Source organism: Taudactylus pleione, unplaced genomic scaffold, assembly GCF_031769625.1.
Source record: "Taudactylus pleione unplaced genomic scaffold, aTauple2 ptg001060l, whole genome shotgun sequence".
NCBI lineage: Eukaryota > Metazoa > Chordata > Amphibia > Anura > Myobatrachidae > Taudactylus > Taudactylus pleione.
In genome coordinates, this window is record NW_028285461.1 from 2,841,751 (window position 1) to 2,860,888 (window position 19,138).

Here is a 19,138-nt window from a genome sequence, read left to right on the forward strand (position 1 = left end):
TAACACATTCTCCTCCCCCACTGTGTAGTAACACATTCTCCTCCCTCCCCTCTATAGTACATTCTCTTCCCTCACTATTCAAATAGGGAAGCCACACCAACTGCCAGTGATGTTTGGCAGCACTTGGGGTGACATACTGGCGTTACCAACGCCGGCATGCATGCGATGACCGGCGGAATGCATCACACAGGTAATAGAATATTGGCACTCAAAGTCACTGTTATTACTACATACAGGTAATAGTGTGTTGGCGATCAGATTAACAAGTAATAGTATATTGGGGTCCTCAGCTAATGTTATTATTTACAAGTAATATTATGTTGGAAATCACACTAACAGGTAAAAGTAGATCAACACTCAAAATTACTTTTTTTTATTACATACAGGCAATAGTATGTTGGAAATCACACTTATAGATAATAGTATATTGGGGAGCTCAGTTAATGTTATTGCAATTTACAAGTAAAAGTGTTTTGGTGATCACACTTACCTGTAATAGTATATTGGGGCTCTAAGCTACTATTATTACTACTTACAGGCAATAGTGTGTTGGTGTGATCAAACTTACAAGTAATAGTATATTGGGGCTCTCAATTAAAGTTATTACTATTTATTTACTAGTAATAGTGTTTTGGTGATAACACAGGTAATAGTATGTTGGAAATCACACTTATAGATAATAGTATATTGGGGAGCTCAGTTAATGTTATTACAATTTACAAGTAAAAGTGTTTGTGATCACACTTACCTTTAATAGTATACTGGGTCTTTAAGCTACTGTTATTGCTACTTATTGCTAATAGTGTGTTGGTGACCACACTTACAGGTAATAGTATATTGAAGTTCTCAGTTATTGTTATTACGGCTTACAAGTAATAGTGTGTTGGTGTTCAGACTTACAGGTAATACTATATTTGGGCTCACTGATACTGTTATTGTTACTTACAGGTAATAGTGTGTTGGTAATTAATGATACTTTCAGGTAATAGTATATTCGGAATCTCAGTAACTGTTATTACTGTTAAGCAATAGTGTGTTGGAGTTGGAGATCACACTATCAAGTAATAGTAGTGTTGGAGATCACACTTTCAAGCAATAGTGTGTTGGAGATCACACTATCGGGTAATAGTAGAGTTGGAGATCACACTATCAGGTAATAGTAGTGTTGGAGATCACACTATCAGGTAATAGTAGTGTTGGTGATGACACTTTCAGTTTATAGTGTGTTGGTGATCACACTTCCAAGCAATAGTGTGTTGGAGTTGGAGATCACACTATCAGGTAATAGTAGTGTTGGAGATCACACTTTCAAGCAATAGTGTGTTGGAGATCACACTATCGGGTAATAGTAGTGTTGGAGATCACAATATCAGGTAATAGTAGTGTTGGAGATCACAATATCAGGTAATTGTAGTGTTGGAGATCACACTATCGGGTAATAGTAGTGTTGGAAATCACAGTATCAGGTAATAGTAGTGTTGGAGATCACACTATCAGGTAATAGTAGTGTTGGAGATCACACTATCGGGTAATAGTAGTGTTGGAAATCACAGTATCAGGTAATAGTAGTGTTGGAGATCACACTATCAGGTAATAATAGTGTTGGAGATCACACTATCAGGTAATAGTAGTGTTGGTGATCACACTTGCAGGTAATACTGTGTTGGAGATCACACTATCGGGTAATAGTAGTGTTGGAGATCACACTATCAGGTAATACTGTGTTGGAGATCACACTATCAGGTAATAGTAGTGTTGGTGATCACACTTGCAGGTAATACTGTGTTGGAGATCACACTATCAGGTAATAGTAGTGTTGGAGATCACAATATCAGGTAATAGTAGTGTTGGAGATCACACTATCGGGTAATAGTAGTGTTGGAGATCACAATATCAGGTAATAGTAGTGTTGGAAATCACAGTATCAGGTAATAGTAGTGTTGGAGATCACACTATTGGGTAATAGGTGTGTTGGAGATCACACTATCAGGTAATAGTAGTGTTGGTGATCACACTTGCTGGTAATACTGTGTCGGTGATCACACTTTAAGGTAATAGTGTGTTGGTGACTACACTGACAGCTCATAGTATATTGGGGCTCTGAGTTCCAGGAAATGGCATAGAAGTGGCCAAAGAGCTTTTAGTTTGGGGCATACGAGTGCCGGGAAAGGCAGTCTCGGATGCAATGCCTGATCTCATTAGGTGAATGTGATCTGTCAGCAGCAGGAAGGACGATTAGGAATTACTGGAGTCACTGCTCACTGACTTTTCCATATCTGGGAACATCTGCAGCTGACTCATTAACTCCTTGCATCCTGGAGAAGCCATGTTCTGCTCACCAGGCTGATTCACCATATCTGGCCCTGTGTATCCCCTGCCTTCTCCAGTTAGGCTTTGCTAATCTGTTACGTGCATTACGCAGCCTAAAACTCGAGATAACCTGTCCTCTTACTGTTCTTCATTATTGCTCTTTATTTTCCCTGTTTGCTTTCTCTTTCCTATTACACTTCTGTATGTCACTTAGTCCCTTTTGTCTTTCGATTTGACCTCTTTCATGCTCCCACTGTGCCCCTTACATCCAGTGACTCACACAGGAGACGTACTGCTGATGCTATTGTTTTTTTTTTATTATTATTATTTTGCTTGACTGAAGCAGGCACAGAGCGGAGATGAGAAGAAGAAGCATACGTATAAATCTGTTTCGGGAGCCTCCCGTGCGTACAAAGCTTGCGCTAACTAACAATCTTCTCCAGGAATCCAAGTGCGATCTGTACAGGGACAGAAATCTTTGGGGCGAGGGGGCAGGGACTGAGAGAGGGTTCCAGTTTTGAAAGACAACTGGCAGAGCCGGGTGTTTGGCTGCCCTTGAAAGTTACATGTCATTGATTGGCATCATGAGGAATTGCTGGGACCTCTTACAATGAAACATCTCAGGCAGGAAGATGGAACACACATATACTGCTCGGTGTATAGAAGCTGTATTCAGTCTCTTCTAAGGCACTTGTGGACAAGCATGGCAGTATTGATCACCAAGTCTCTGCGCACATTAACCGGACGCCGTGAATCCGCAGGCCCAAACGTGTCGGGGTTGCTGGTCTGTGTTGACAATGAGATCACCATAATTCCTTAGTCTCTGATTCCAGATATCCCAGCATCTTTTTTCTCTTGCTCCCCCATGTATAGTGCTCAGCTTCGATCCCTCTCCCTTTGCCCCCGGCCCTACAAGAACTCTGAGCCTCTGTCCCTGTGAAGAAGAAAGGTCACGGTCAGTTGTGAGCTCATCATAGAAGAATACACGTCCTCGCACATCTACAGCTGGAAATATACATAGGGGTGTATTTACTAAAGTGCTGGTTTTTAGAAGTGGAGATGTTTCCCATAGCAACCAATCAGATTCTAACAATTGTCTCCGAGAAGGTGCTAGATGAATGTTAAGTAGAATCTCATTGGTTGTTATGGGCAACATCTCCACTCTATAAACCCGCCCTTTAGTAAACATACTCCTTAGCTTCTAAGCCTAGTGGACCACTTCATTACCAAACATATTTTTGTTAGGACTGTTTGCTAATAAGAGGAGCATTATTGTTATAAAATAATTCCAGAAGATAGTTTACATTGAGTTTATATAAGTTACAGGCCTGCCACTATTGTTGGCACGGGCTATAACTCTGTGTGGTCTCTCAATATACTTGTGGTCAGTAGAGTGGCACTGTGGTTAGTATTGCTACATCACAGCACTGGGGTCATGAATTCGATCACCAACCAGGGCCCTGTCTGTGTGGAGTTTGTATGTTCTCCATTTCGCTTGTGTGTGTTTCCACTGGGTACTCCAGTTGCCTCCCTTCTAAAGAGAACAGGTGGAGAAGTTGTCCATAGCAACTAATCAGCAGCTAGCTATCATTTACCTAGTACAGTCTATAAAATGTTAGCTAGGATCTGATTGGCTGCTATGGGAAACTTCTCCACCTGTCCTCTCCAGAAGGCGTATATCCACCTGTCCTCTCATCTGTCCCTTAAGGCGTATATCCACTAATCGATTAAAATGTCGTTCAATCGTTCATTAATCCTGCAGTAATTATGCCGGCAATGACCGGCGATGCGCGCTCCCATTGGTCGTTGTCGGCATCTGTCATCACTTGAACATGCAGGTCAACCTGACGAGATCGTTAGGTTGTGCATGTTCGGGGATGAGGGTGGGTGCCTGCACGAACGACATATCGATCAGTGTGGGCACATTAGACCTCATTCAGACTCGCTCGCAAGCGGGTCGATGTTTAGGCCCTGCGCACGCACAGCGGTTGCACTGCGCATGCGCAAGCCCCGGAGCGAGAAATTATCTCGCTCCGGAGCTCGCTACCAAAGGGGCGGCTGTCGATGTTGATCGACAGCTCGCCCCGTGTTGTAGGCGTGGCGGGGGGGTGGTTTCACAAACGGAGGCGTTCCTTAAGGAACGCTTGCCGTTTTGTGAGCAGCCGCACTGACATCAGCAGTGATGTCGGTGGAGAGCTTCCTGCTCGATCAGAGCAGGAAGCTCCCTGGGCCTTGCGGTTGCTGAGACCCAACCTTAGGGTCTCGTCGCAAGCCCCAATGGTCGCGATGGTCTTTACCATCGCGACCATCAACCTAGTCGGGTGGTAAAAAAGCTGTGGGTGGTAAAAAAGCTTAGCTAGCGACCAGAAGGCCGCACTTCAAAAACAAAGCGGTCGCCCTCATTCAGAGCGACTGCTCGCATTTTGCAAGCGCCTCTGAATGAGGGCCATTATCCACTGCACAATATAAAGGAACGATTGAACGATAACAATGTCGTTATCGTTCTTTTATCGTGTAGTGCAGTGGTTCTCAAACTCGGTCCTCAGGACCCCACACAGGTCACATTTTCCAGGTCACCCAGCAGGTGCACAAGTGTACTCATTACTCACTGACACATATTGAAAGATTCACAGGTGGAGATAATTATTTCACTTGTGATTTTTTGAGGAGACCTGGAAAACATGCACTGGTTGGGGTCCTGAGGACCGAGTTTGAGAACCTGTGGTGTAGTTGATATGCACCTTTACACTGTAAGCTCCAGTGGGGCAGGGACTGATGCAAGTGGCTAATATTCTCTGTATAGCGCTGCAGAATCAGTGGCCTTATATAAATAAATGGTAATAATATTAATAATGAAATAATAACATGTATCGGTCATCTTCCCATAGTGAGGCCGCCATTCTGTGAGCTGAACCACCAATCAACAGTAAGACAGATTGTGTAAAATGGAGGAAATTCCAGACCATTATTACCCTCCCCAGGAGTGGTCGACCAACAAAGATCACACCAATAGTTTGCAAGGTCACAAAGGAACCAATGGTAACCTCAAAGCAATTGAAGGCCTCTCTCACATTAGCTAATATTAATGTTCATGAGTGCACCATTAGGAGGACACTGAACAACAAAGGTATGCATAGCAGGATTGCAAGGAGAAAGCCGCTGCTCTCCAAAAGGAACATTGCTGCCCGTCTGCAGTTTGCTAAAGATCACCTGGACAAGCCAGAAGACTATTGGAACAATGTTTTGTGGACAGATGAGTCCAAAATAGAGCTTTTTGGTTTAAATGAGAAGCGTTATGTTTGAAGAAAGGAGAACACTGCATTCCAGCATAAAAACCTCATACCATCTGTGAAACACGGTGGTGGTGGTGGTTTCATGGTTTGGGCCTGTTTTGCTGCATCTGGCCCAGGACGACTTGCCATCAGTGATGAGACAATTACTTCTGAATTATACCACAATATTCTAAAGGAAAATGTCAGGTCATCTGTCCATGAGCTGCATCTCAAGAGAACGTTGGTCATGCAGCAAGACAACGACCCAAAGCACACAAGTCATTTGACCAAAGAATGGTTAAAGAAGAATAAATTTGAAGTTTTGGAATGGCCATGTCAAAGTCCTGACCTTAATTCAATGGAAATGTTGTGGAAAGACCTGAAGCGAGCAGTTCATGGGAGGAAACCCACCAACATAACAGAGTTGAAGCTGTTTTGTACGGATTAGGTAAAATTCCTCCAAGCCAATGTTCAGGACTAATCAACAATTATCGGAAACGTTTAGAAGCAGTTATTGCTGCACAAGGGGGTCAAACCAGATACTGAAAGCAAAGGTTCACATACAATTGCCACTCACAGATATGTGATATTGGATCATTTTCCTTAATAAAAAATGAGCATGTCTAATTTTCTTGTCTCATTTATTTGATTTGGTTCTCTTTGTCTACTTTTAGGACTTGTGTGAAGATATGAGGTAGTTTTAGGCCGAATTTCATCAGAAATATAGACAATTCTGAAGGGTTCCCAAACTTTCAAGCACCACTGTATACTGTACTTTCGGCAGATGAATGGATAACGATTGAATTACATTTCTACTAGAGTTTTATTTCCATGTGAACTGACAGGGGCTAATCAGTAGTGCTGTCCATTCCAAGCTGGAATCCATTTGGCATAACCGCTGAACCATCTCGCTACCAATCCACAGGGTCTAAAGCTGGGTACACACTGGACAATACGTCGTTTGATCCGGAGGATCGGAGAAACATATCGGGCACATCGTCTAGTGTGTACCCACTATGTCGCAAGACGACATGTTCTTCTGCTTGTCGTCAGCTACATCCTCCGTTGGCCCTGCATGTAGGTCCGATGGGGGATATCGTTAGAGAGGGCCATGCTGCCAATGCAGCATGGCCCCCGCCGTCGTTCCATCGCTGCCGGCATCGGCAAGTGTGTATGCACTTGTCGATGCCGGCTCCCCCGCCGGGTCCTATCGTGGAAGATGTTGGGCACACTAGACATCGTCTAGAGTGTACCCGGCTACAGTGGTTGGTCAAGTTGACCAACTAAAATTGTGTAGATAGCTTAAGGACGGTCAAGATGTGACCCAATTTCATCCCAAGGTAAATTAAGACAGTTCACAGCCTTAGTGACACTCACCCCTCTTCTTGCCTTGTGAATCCTCCATCTGTCCGGTTCTCCCGGTCTGTTTCTCCAAGGTATTTGTCCCTTTCATGAGCCGTGTTCTCGAGATGCTTGTGGAGAGTTCCTGGGTCAGTGGCCCAACTTGTCCTTCTATGGACTCCCAAGTCTGTGGTGAGACCCTCTTCTGAAGCCCCGTCCCCTTCGTCGTAGGACAGCAGGTTTCGGGAGCGGACTGTAAAATCAATGCACATTAAATGGATATGGTATTTCAGAAGGAGAATCAAAATAGACCACATTTTGTGATTTGTCTTCTCTCTATTGTCCATAGCAACCAATCAGATTCTACCTATCATTTTAAGGCATGGACTTGATAAATGCTAACTCAAAGCTGATTGGTTGGTATCAGCAACGTCTCCACTTGTCCACATTTCACACTGCTTGATACATCTACCCCTTCAGCATTTGCGATGCATCAGTTTAACAGGGAAATCAGTATATCTTTGTCTAACCAAAGTTTTATATTGTGTCCCACTGGATATTTAGGGATTTCTTTTGGTGGCAATTTAGAACAAATATCAATTTTCTAAGCATCACTTAGGGAGAATAATCCATAAATGGAAAAAAAAAAAAGTACACTTTCCCACAAGTAATGCATAACAACAGTAATGTAAATAGTAAAGCCCCCGACGTGTGCCTCACACTTTAATTAACTTGTCTGAATGAATGAACGAGTTCGGCAGCATCGTTCGGAGCCAGCGGTAGCATGATATAACGTTGAGGTTGGTATGTCAGTATTGTCATGTCACGCTTCACCACACTCTGTCAGAGTACAGTAAATTCTGGCAGGACATTGATAGTCAGCAACTAGATAAATCTCTCTAACACGCTATTTATGAAGAGCTTCTCGGCGGGTTTGACCTTCAAATTTAAAGCAACACTCTCGTATCAAATGCAAAGTCCAGCATGCTTTGCACTTAAAATTAGTGCCGCTTTAAATTTTAAAGTCAAAGCCGCCGCTTCCTAAATATACCCCATTATGTCCCAGTAATTGGCTGAGAGTTGGCCTTCTGAATACCAGTGCAGGACGCAAGGCTTCTTTTCCATGCATCACTCTGGAACGGATATTTATTTCATCAGTGATTTGCGTAAATTAACAACGGGAATTGGAAGCCACGGACCAAGAGGCCCTTCATTCTTGAATAACGTATTTAGTACTTATTATACGGCGTGGGATGTGATTTTCTTTCGTGGTTTGTGACATTAGAAAACCATTTATTATTATTAATGGAGCATACACACGGTCAGATTTGTCAGATGTGTCAGATGAACGATTTGAATGATCTGAACGATTTGATGAACGATTTGACCAACTATTTGAACGATTTGAACTATGAACGATTTTTGACGGCACTAAAATGAATGGAATCATCCAAATCTGACTGCAAACACATCAGATGTCAGATATCGTTATCTGACCATCGGGGAAAAAATCGTTCATCGTTCAGACATGTCAGATATGTCTTAACAACTTTCCAGTCAATTTCAATGACCAGGTTTGGTGTAACGATTGTTTTTGGACAATTTCCATCCTACAGATTGTAAACGAGCAGGGCCCTCTTACCGCTTTGTCCGTCTATTAATGCCCAGCCTTGATTCAAAACTATGAATGTCCCTAATTGTAAAGTGCCATGAATGTCCATTGTCGCCATATGGATAAACGTTAATAATGATGTTAATAACAATCTATTGTAGTCCAAAGTAAGCAGAATGTCTCATGCTCTAGTCGTCAGGTGATGGTCAGCCCATAAGCCTAGGAAGAATTGGTCATGTCAGTGTCTTACTCTGGCTGAGGGTATACAGGTCAGGTGCCAAGAGAGGGGCTGATTTCACGGTCTGAGTCCCCGAAGAGAACTCTGGGAAGGATGGAATAATGGACCCAAAGGCAAGAATAAAGCACAGAACCACAACCTGCAGAGAGGAGAAAGACATCAGCGAGTCAAGTTGCATATATTAGTTTGGTAGTCATGCAGAAAGGAGATTTCCTACGTTATTATCTGTATAACAAAATTATAGGAGAAGGCTTAGCCAGTGGTGCATGGAGACAAGGTAAGGATTGGTTACGTTGATTAATGTAACACACAACGTAATGTTCTTTAAAATAATTTGCCACTTTATTTAAGAAGTTGACTAAAACTTCCTTCCTGGTAATAGTACTTTGGAGGGGAAACCTCCCCGAGGACTAGGATCTTCTGCTCCATATAGCATGGTCACGTCATATTGCAGACGTCCGCCGGTCACCCGCAGCGCTGCTCATCTTTCTCCGTAATTAGCAAGATCTGAAGGCGGCTTAAATTTGTTACCATTCATCTGCTCTGTTATGGAGGTAGCTGATACAGGCCCCTGATATATACAGCAAATGGGAGTCACGTGGAAGTATCCCTTATCCTTGCCCCCCACCCCACAAAATACTATTATTTTTAAGAAATGTGACTAAGTAAAATCAATATTTGTAGTGGAAAACCACATTTTTACCACATTTAAGTCATATAGGCCCGTATTCAATTTGAAGCGAAAAGCCGTTTTCGTGTGTTTTGGCGAAAACTTTTCGCCGACTACGTCATTTTCGCCTGTTTTGATTTTACTCTGTATTCAATTGGAAGAATTTCCGCCTAGGAGGAAAGTCAATGCAATGTAATAGGCGAAAAATATTTGCCTATGAATAGCAAGCAGAAAAAAGTGTAGAATTGGGGTTTTGGGGTGCAACGTTGCAGGGACCCCCGTGCAGCCTCTAGACAGTCCCCCAAAGGTAAACTGTGTAAACATTTTTTTAAAAAACACTTAAGGACACCCCAAAAAGTCACTTTGAATTTGGGGGCAAAAAAAAAAAAATGTTGGGGGACAAAGTTAAAAACCAGCAAACTTGACTCAAGGGGGGTCCCCAAGTATGCCCCAAGTGTTTTTTTTCATTGCAGGTGTTTGCGGCAGGTGGATTTTTCATGATATTTTCAACTTCACTTTAGCAACTTTAAAATATGCTGACCCCCATTTTCAAGTACCCAAAATTTGCTGGGATAAGTTATTTTCTGCAAACCCCCCCCCCACATACTATTCTTCACCACTTATACAAAAACGCTATTGAGCAGCTATTGAGCACGTTTAAAAACACCAAATACCTTCAGCAAGCCAAATCGGGGGGTACCATAGCTAACCCCCATGTCAGAGCATCTTTTGGGGGGGTGTCAGGCTGATTTTCCCAAATCTGACAGTACTTTCCGCTTGTTTAAGTTTCGCTGGGTCCCATTTTCGCGTACTTTAAAATTTAATACGGCGATACGCGGGCGATACTTTTCCGCCTGCAAAACATGCGATGTAGGCGAAAAAGTCCGGGAGCCGAAAGACTATCGCGGCTCGGCTCAAATTGAATACGGGCCTTAGAGTTATAATCTAAGGGCCTCATTTACTAACGAGTTTTATCACCAAAACGAATGATAAATTTCACTGCGTATGATAATGGTACTCCAGCCAATCAGCTCCCAACTGTCAACTGTTAGAAAAATGACAGTTGGGAGCTGATTGGCTGGAGCACCATTTATCCTACACACTGACATTTATCACTCGTTTTGGTGATAAAACTCATTAGTAAATGGGGGCCTAATTGTGGTACACATACATACACACAATTGTGTTGGCAGCTTCCAATGTACAGGCAAATTTGAGAGCAAGCGACCAAATCTGTGTCCTTATTGGCCATTAACTGGTGGCGACTATGTGGACTGATCTCGGCACTGGAGCTGGATGACATGGGATGCAGAGAGAGTTAAGGTGCCTACACACTAGATGATATTTTACACGATTTGCCCGATTGCAACAAATTGTGATGTCAAATCGTGTAAAATATGCCCAAATTTGTGAGTGTCCACTCACGATCACGATGCGCGTCCCCGCAGGTCGTACATCGCTTCTTTAGATCTGCCGTGCTGTATGGCAGATCTGACAATCTCAGTCACGATACACTGGAATAGTTAGGATGCACGATAGATCGTTTGTCACATTTGACAGTTTTTAACACAAAATCGTGCCCACGACTGCCGGGGAGCTGCCGGGGAGAGTTCAAGGGGAAATCGGACACAATGTTTGATCATGAGCACATCGCCAAGTGTGTAGGCACCTTAAGGTGCTGCTGAAACTTTGTGGCACCTTAAAAATAAAGGATAATGATAATAATAATTGGCTAAGAGCTGGACACTGGTGAATCATACTTATCGGCTGACCGGATTTCCCACCAGTCCCTATTGCGGCTCGTCTTCTGCCCATATGCAGTAAATAGTCTAAAATTGTTATGCTGTCTGGTCAAATTGCTGAATGCTTCAGAAAAGGCTCTGGCCCTGATTCAGAGCTGGACGCTCTGACAGAGTGCTCACTCTGAATCAGGGCTGTCCCTGCTCCTTTTTGGAGCAGCCTCCTGGCCGCTCGCATAGCTGTGGGTGACCACCCACAGCTATAGCGAGCGGCCAAAATGATGGTCGCGATGGTCAAGACCATCGTGACCATCGGGCTTGCGACGAGACCCTGCGGTAGGGTCTCGCTGCCACAAGCCCTGTAGTGCTTTTGGTTCTATCAGACACGACTCAGCAAAGTCTCGGTTGGTGATCGATATACTGTCATGGCCTTCTGCATTACTTGTGGTTGTCAACATGTCTCATGAGCAATAACTTTAATAAGGACGCACACAAGAGAAATACTCTAGGATACGATGGAATTTGTATTACTTTACCCCTCACAGGTGTCACCACTAGACAGAAGCCGACACCAGAGAGACAACAGCTGAGTGATGAGGCAAAAAAACCCAGTAGGGACAGGCCAAAGTTTATGGTTCCAGGACAGAATACAAAGCCAGAGATTAAGGTCTCATAGACATAGAGATGATTGGGAAGCAAGTTGATCAGAGGTATTTAGGCTAAACACACTCTAAGATTAAAGTAAACATATTGCTCAGGCACAGTATTGTAAACTAAGCACACTTTTCAATCAGTAGTACATATTTCAGAGAAGGCTGAGAATGTGATAGACACACAAGGGAGGGGTCAGCCAGTGATAGGCACACGGTGGAAGGCTCAGCCTGTGATAGAGACACAAGGGAAGGCTCAGCCTGTGATAGAGACACAAGGGAAGGCTCAGCCAGTGATAGACACACAGGGGAAGGCTCAGCCTGTGATAAAGACACAAGGGAAGGCTCAGCCTGTGATAGAGACACAAGGGAAGGCTCAGCCAGTGATAGATACACAAGGGAAGGCTGAGCTAGTTATAGACACACAAGGGAGGGCTCAGCCAGTGATAGACACACAAGGGAAGGCTGAGCCAGTTATAGACACACAAGGGAGGGCTCAGCCAGTGATAGGCACACAGGGGAAGGCTCAGCCAGTGACAGACACACAAGGGAAGGCTCATCCAGTGATAAGACGCACAGGGGAAGGCTCAGCCCGTGATAGAGACACAAGGGAAGGCTCAGCCAGTGATAGGCACACAGGGGAAGGCTCATCCAGTGATAGATACACAGGGGAAGGGTCAGCCATAGATAGAAACACAAGGGAAGGCTCAGCCTGTGATAGACACAAAGGGGAAGGCTCAGCCAGTGATAGACACACAAGGGAAGGCTCAGCCAGTGATAGACACACAAGGGAAGGCTGAGCTAGTTATAGACACACAAGGGAGGGCTCAGCCAGTGATAGACACACAAGGGAAGGCTGAGTCAGTTATAGACACACAAGGGAGGGCTCAGCCAGTGATAGGCACACAGGGGAAGGCTCATCCAGTGACAGACACACAAGGGAAGGCTCAGCCAGTGATAGACACACAGGGGAAGGCTCATCCAGTGATAAGACACACAGGGGAATGCTCAGCCCGTGATAGAGACACAAGGGAAGGGTCAGCCAGTAATAGGCACACAGGGGAAGGCTCATCCAGTGATAGACACACAGGGGAAGGCTCAGCCCATGATAGAGACACAAGGGCAGGCTCAGCCAGTGAAAGGCACACAAGGGATGGCTCAGCCAGTGATAGATACACAGGGGAAGGATCAGCCATAGATAGAAACACAAGGGAAGGCTCAGCCAGTGATAGACATACAGGGGAAGGTGCAGCCAGTGATAGACACACAAGAGAAGTCTCAGCCAGTGATAGACACACAGACGAAGGCTCAGCCAGTGATAAGACACACAAGGGAAGTTTCAGCCAGTGATAGACACACAGGCGAAGGCTCAGCCAGTGATAGACACACAAGGGAAGGCTCAGCCAGTGATAGACACACAAGGGAAGGCTCATCCAGTAATAGACACACAGGGGAAGGCTCAGCCAGTGATAGACACACTGGGGAAGTTGCAACCAGTGATAGACACACAGGGGAAGGCTTAGTTAGTGGTGCACACATACAGGATAAGGCTTAGTTCGTGGTGCACACATACAGTATAAGGCTTAGTTAGTGGTGCACACATACAGGATAAGGCTTAGTTAGTGGTGTATGCATACAGGAGAAGGCTTATTTAGTGGTGCATACATACAGGATAAGGTTAGTTAGTGGTGTATGCATACAGGAGAAGGCTTAGTTAGTGGTGCACATATACAGGATAAAGCTTAGTTAGTGGTGCACACATACAGGATAAGGCTCAGTTAGTGTCACACACACCCCAGAATGCTCGTTAAAAAACACAATGAAACGCTTAGTTACACCCACAGAATTACTTTGTCTCACACACCACAGAAGTCTCAATCAGTATCACACACACTACAGAAGGCTCAATCAGTATCACACACACTACAGAATGCTCAATCAGTATCACACACACTACAGAATGCTTATTCAGCTTCACACACACTACAGAAGGCTCAATCAGCATCACACACACTACAGAAGGCTCAATCAGTATCACACACTACAGAAGGCTCAATCAGCATCACACACACTACAGAAGGCTCAATCAGCATCACACACACTACAGAAGGCTCAATCAGTATCACACACACTACAGAAGGCTCAATCAGCATCACACACACTACAGAAGGCTCAATCAGCATCACACAAACTACAGAAGGCTCAATCAGCATCACACACACTACAGAAGGCTCAATCAGCATCACACAAACTACAGAAGGCTCAATCAGCATCACACACACTACAGAAGGCTCAATCATCATCACACACACTACAGAAGGCTCAATCAGCATCACACACACTACAGAAGGCTCGATCAGCATCACACACAGTACAGAAAGCTCAGTCAGCATCACACACACTACAGAAGGCTAAGTCAGCATCACACACACTACAGAAGGCTCAGTCAGCATCACACACACTACAGAAGGCTCAGTCAGCATCACACACACTACAGAAGGCTCAATCAGCATCACACACTACAGAAGGCTCAGTCAGCATCACACACACTACAGAAGGCTCAATCAGCATCACACACTACAGAAGGCTCAATAAGCATCACACACACTACAGAAGGCTCAATCATCATCACACACACTACAGAAGGCTCAATCATCATCACACACACTACAGAAGGCTCAATCATCATCACACACACTACAGAAGGCTCAATCAGCATCATACACACTACAGAAGGCTCAGTCAGCATCATACACACTACAGAAGGCTCAGTCAGCTTCACACACTACAGAAGGCTCAGTCAGCATCACACACACTACAGAAGGCTCAATCAGCATCACACACACTACAGAAGGCTCAATCCAGCATCACACACACCACAGAATGCTCAATCAGCATCACACACACTACAGAAGGCTCAATCAGCATCACACACACTACAGAAGGCTCAATCATCATCACACACACTACAGATGGCTCAATCAGTATCACACACTACAGAAGGCTCAGTCATCATCACACACACTACAGAAGGCTCACTCATCATCACACACACTACAGAAGGCTCAATCAGCATCACACACACTACAGAAGGCTCAATCAGCATCACACACACTACAGAAGGCTCAATCAGCATCACACACACTACAGAAGGCTCAATCATCATCACACACACTACAGATGGCTCAATCAGTATCACACACTACAGAAGGCTTAGTCAGCATCACACACACTACAGAAGGCTCACTCATCATCACACACACTACAGAAGGCTCAATCAGCATCACACACACTACAGAAGGCTCAATCAGCATCACACACACTACAGAAGGCTCAATCAGCATAACACACACTACAGAATGCTCAGTCAGCATCACACACACTACAGAAGGCTCAGTCAGCATCACACACACTACAGAAGGCTCAGTCAGCATCACACACACTACAGAAGGCTCAGTCAGCATCACACACACTACAGAAGGCTCAGTCAGCATCACACACACTACAGAAGGCTCAATCAGTATCACACACACTACAGAAGGCTCAATCAGTATCACACACTACAGAAGGCTCAATCAGTATCACACACTACAGAAGGCTCAATCAGCATCACACACACTACAAAAGGCTCAATCAGCATCACACACACTACAGAAGGCTCAATCATCATCACACACACTACAAAAGGCTCAGTCAGCATCACACACACTACAAAAGGCTCAATCAGCATCACACACACTACAGAAGGCTCAATCAGCATCACACACACTACAGAAGGCTCAATCATCATCACACACACTACAAAAGGCTCAGTCAGCATCACACACACTACAGAAGGCTCAGTCAGCATCACACACACTACAGAAGGCTCAAACAGCATCACACACACACTACAAAAGGCTCAGTCAGCATCACACACACTACAGAAGGCTCAATCAGCATCACACACACTACAAAAGGCTCAGTCAGCATCACACACACTACAGAAGGCTCAGTCAGCATCACACACACTACAGAAGGCTCAATCAGCATCACACACACTACAAAAGGCTCAGTCAGCATCACACACACTACAGAAGGCTCAATCATCATCACACACACTACAGAAGGCTCAGTCAGCATCACACACACTACAGAAGGCTCAGTCAGCATCACACACACTACAGAAGGCTCAATCAGCAACACACACACTACAGAAGGCTCAATCAGCATCACACACAGTACAGAAAGCTCAGTCAGCATCACACACACTACAGAAGGCTCAGAAAGCATCACACACACTACAGAAGGCTCAATCAGCATCACACACACTACAGAAAGCTCAGTCAGCATCACACACACTACAGAAGGCTCAATCATCATCACACACACTACAGAAGGCTCAATCACAATCACACACACTACAGAAGGCTCAATCAGCATCACACACAGTACAGAAAGCTCAGTCAGCATCACACACACTACAGAAGGCTCAGTAAGCATCACACACACTACAGAAGGCTCAATAAGCAACACACACACTACAGAAGGCTCAGTCAGCATCACACACACTACAGAAGGCTCAATCAGCATCACACACACTACAGAAGGCTCAATCAGCTTCGCACACACTACAGAAGGCTCAATCAGCATCACACACACTACAGAAGGCTCAATCAGCTTCATACACACTACAGAAGGCTCAATCAGCATCACACACACTACAGAAGGCTCAATCATCATCACACACACTACAGAAGGCTCAATCAGCATCACACACACTACAGAAGGCTCAATCATCATCACACACACACTACAGAAGGCTCAATCAGCATCACACACACTACAGAAGGCTCAATAAGCATCACACACACTACAGAAGGCTCAGTCAGCATCACACACACTACAGAAGGCTCAATCAGCATCACACACACTACAGAAGGCTCAATCAGCTTCACACACACTACAGAAGGCTCAATCAGCTTCATACACACTACAGAAGGCTCAATCAGCATCACACACACTACAGAAGGCTCAATCAGTATCACACACACTACAGAAGGCTCAATCAGCATCACACACACTACAGAAGGCTCAATCAGCATCACACACACTACAGAAGGCTCAATCATCATCACACACACTACAGAAGGCTCAGTCAGCATCACACACACTACAGAAGGCTCAATCAGCACAACACACACTACAGAAGGCTCAATTAGCACAACACACACTACAGAAGGCTCAATCAGCATCACACACTACAGAAGGCTCAGTCAGCATCACACACACTACAGAAGGCTCAATCAGCATCACACACTATAGAAGGCTCAATAAGCATCACACACACTACAGAAGGCTCAATCATCATCACACACACTACAGAAGGCTCATCATCATCACACACACTACAGAAGGCTCAATCATCATCACACACACTACAGAAGGCTCAATCAGCATCATACACACTACAGAAGGCTCAGTCAGCATCATACACACTACAGAAGGCTCAGTCAGCTTCACACACTACAGAAGGCTCAGTCAGCATCACACACACTACAGAAGGCTCAATCAGCATCACACACACTACAGAAGGCTCAATCAGCATCACACACACTACAGAATGCTCAATCAGCATCACACACACTACAGAAGGCTCAATCAGCATCACACACACTACAGAAGGCTCAATCATCATCACACACACTACAGATGGCTCAATCAGTATCACACACTACAGAAGGCTCAGTCATCATCACACACACTACAGAAGGCTCACTCATCATCACACACACTACAGAAGGCTCAATCAGCATCACACACACTACAGAAGGCTCAATCAGCATCACACACACTACAGAATGCTCAATCAGCATCACACACACTACAGAAGGCTCAATCAGCATCACACACACTACAGAAGGCTCAATCATCATCACACACACTACAGATGGCTCAATCAGTATCACACACTACAGAAGGCTCAGTCAGCATCACACACACTACAGAAGGCTCACTCATCATCACACACACTACAGAAGGCTCAATCAGCATCACACACACTACAGAAGGCTCAATCAGCATCACACACACTACAGAAGGCTCAATCAGCATAACACACACTACAGAATGCTCAGTCAGCATCACACACACTACAGAAGGCTCAGTCAGCATCACACACACTACAGAAGGCTCAGTCAGCATCACACACACTACAGAAGGCTCAGTCAGCATCACACACACTACAGAAGGCTCAGTCAGCATCACACACACTACAGAAGGCTCAATCAGTATCACACACACTACAGAAGGCTCAATCAGTATCACACACTACAGAAGGCTCAATCAGCATCACACACACTACAAAAGGCTCAATCAGCATCACACACACTACAGAAGGCTCAATCATCATCACACACACTACAAAAGGCTCAGTCAGCATCACACACACTACAAAAGGCTCAATCAGCATCACACACACTACAGAAGGCTCAATCAGCATCACACACACTACAGAAGGCTCAATCATCATCACACACACTACAAAAGGCTCAGTCAGCATCACACACACTACAAAAGGCTCAATCAGCATCACACACACTACAGAAGGCTCAGTCAGCATCACACACACTACAGAAGGCTCAAACAGCATCACACACACACTACAAAAGGCTCAGTCAGCATCACACACACTACAGAAGGCTCAATCAGCATCACACACACTACAAAAGGCTCAGTAAGCATCAGACACACTACAGAAGGCTCAGTCAGCATCACACACACTACAGAAGGCTCAATCAGCATCACACACACTACAAAAGGCTCAGTCAGCATCACACACACTACAGAAGGCTCAATCATCATCACACACACTACAGAAGGCTCAGTCAGCATCACACACACTACAGAAGGCTCAGTCAGCATCACACACACTACAGAAGGCTCAATCAGCAACACACACACTACAGAAGGCTCAATCAGCATCACACACAGTACAGAAAGCTCAGTCAGCATCACACACACTACAGAAGGCTCAGAAAGCATCACACACACTACAGAAGGCTCAGTCAGCATCACACACACTACAGAAAGCTCAGTCAGCATCACACACACTACAGAAGGCTCAATCATCATCACACACACTACAGAAGGCTCAATCAGAATCACACACACTACAGAAGGCTCAATCAGCATCACACACACAGTACAGAAAGCTCAGTCAGCATCACACACACTACAGAAGGCTCAGTAAGCATCACACACACTACAGAAGGCTCAATAAGCAACACACACACTACAGAAGGCTCAGTCAGCATCACACACACTA

At 44.7% G+C, this 19,138-nt stretch overlaps 1 protein-coding gene across 2 annotated transcripts in view; it reads right to left on the reverse strand.

The window, feature by feature from the left end:
• Positions 1-2,613: 2,613 nt before the first annotated feature.
• Positions 2,614-19,138, reverse strand: part of CREB3L1 (cAMP responsive element binding protein 3 like 1) — a 92,921-nt gene continuing 76,396 nt past the window's right edge. Inside the window, exons 10-12 of one of the 2 annotated variants that reach the window (XM_088461471.1) lie at positions 8,786-8,912; positions 6,960-7,176; positions 3,140-3,244 (exon numbers count right to left, since the gene is read on the reverse strand). In XM_088461471.1, the coding sequence (XP_088317597.1) occupies positions 3,220-3,244; positions 6,960-7,176; positions 8,786-8,912 (369 nt within the window). In that variant the 3' untranslated portion in view covers positions 3,140-3,219. Of the gene's footprint in view, positions 3,245-6,959; positions 7,177-8,785; positions 8,913-19,138 lie in introns of both variants that reach the window. The other variant, XM_088461472.1, reaches the window with a different exon arrangement.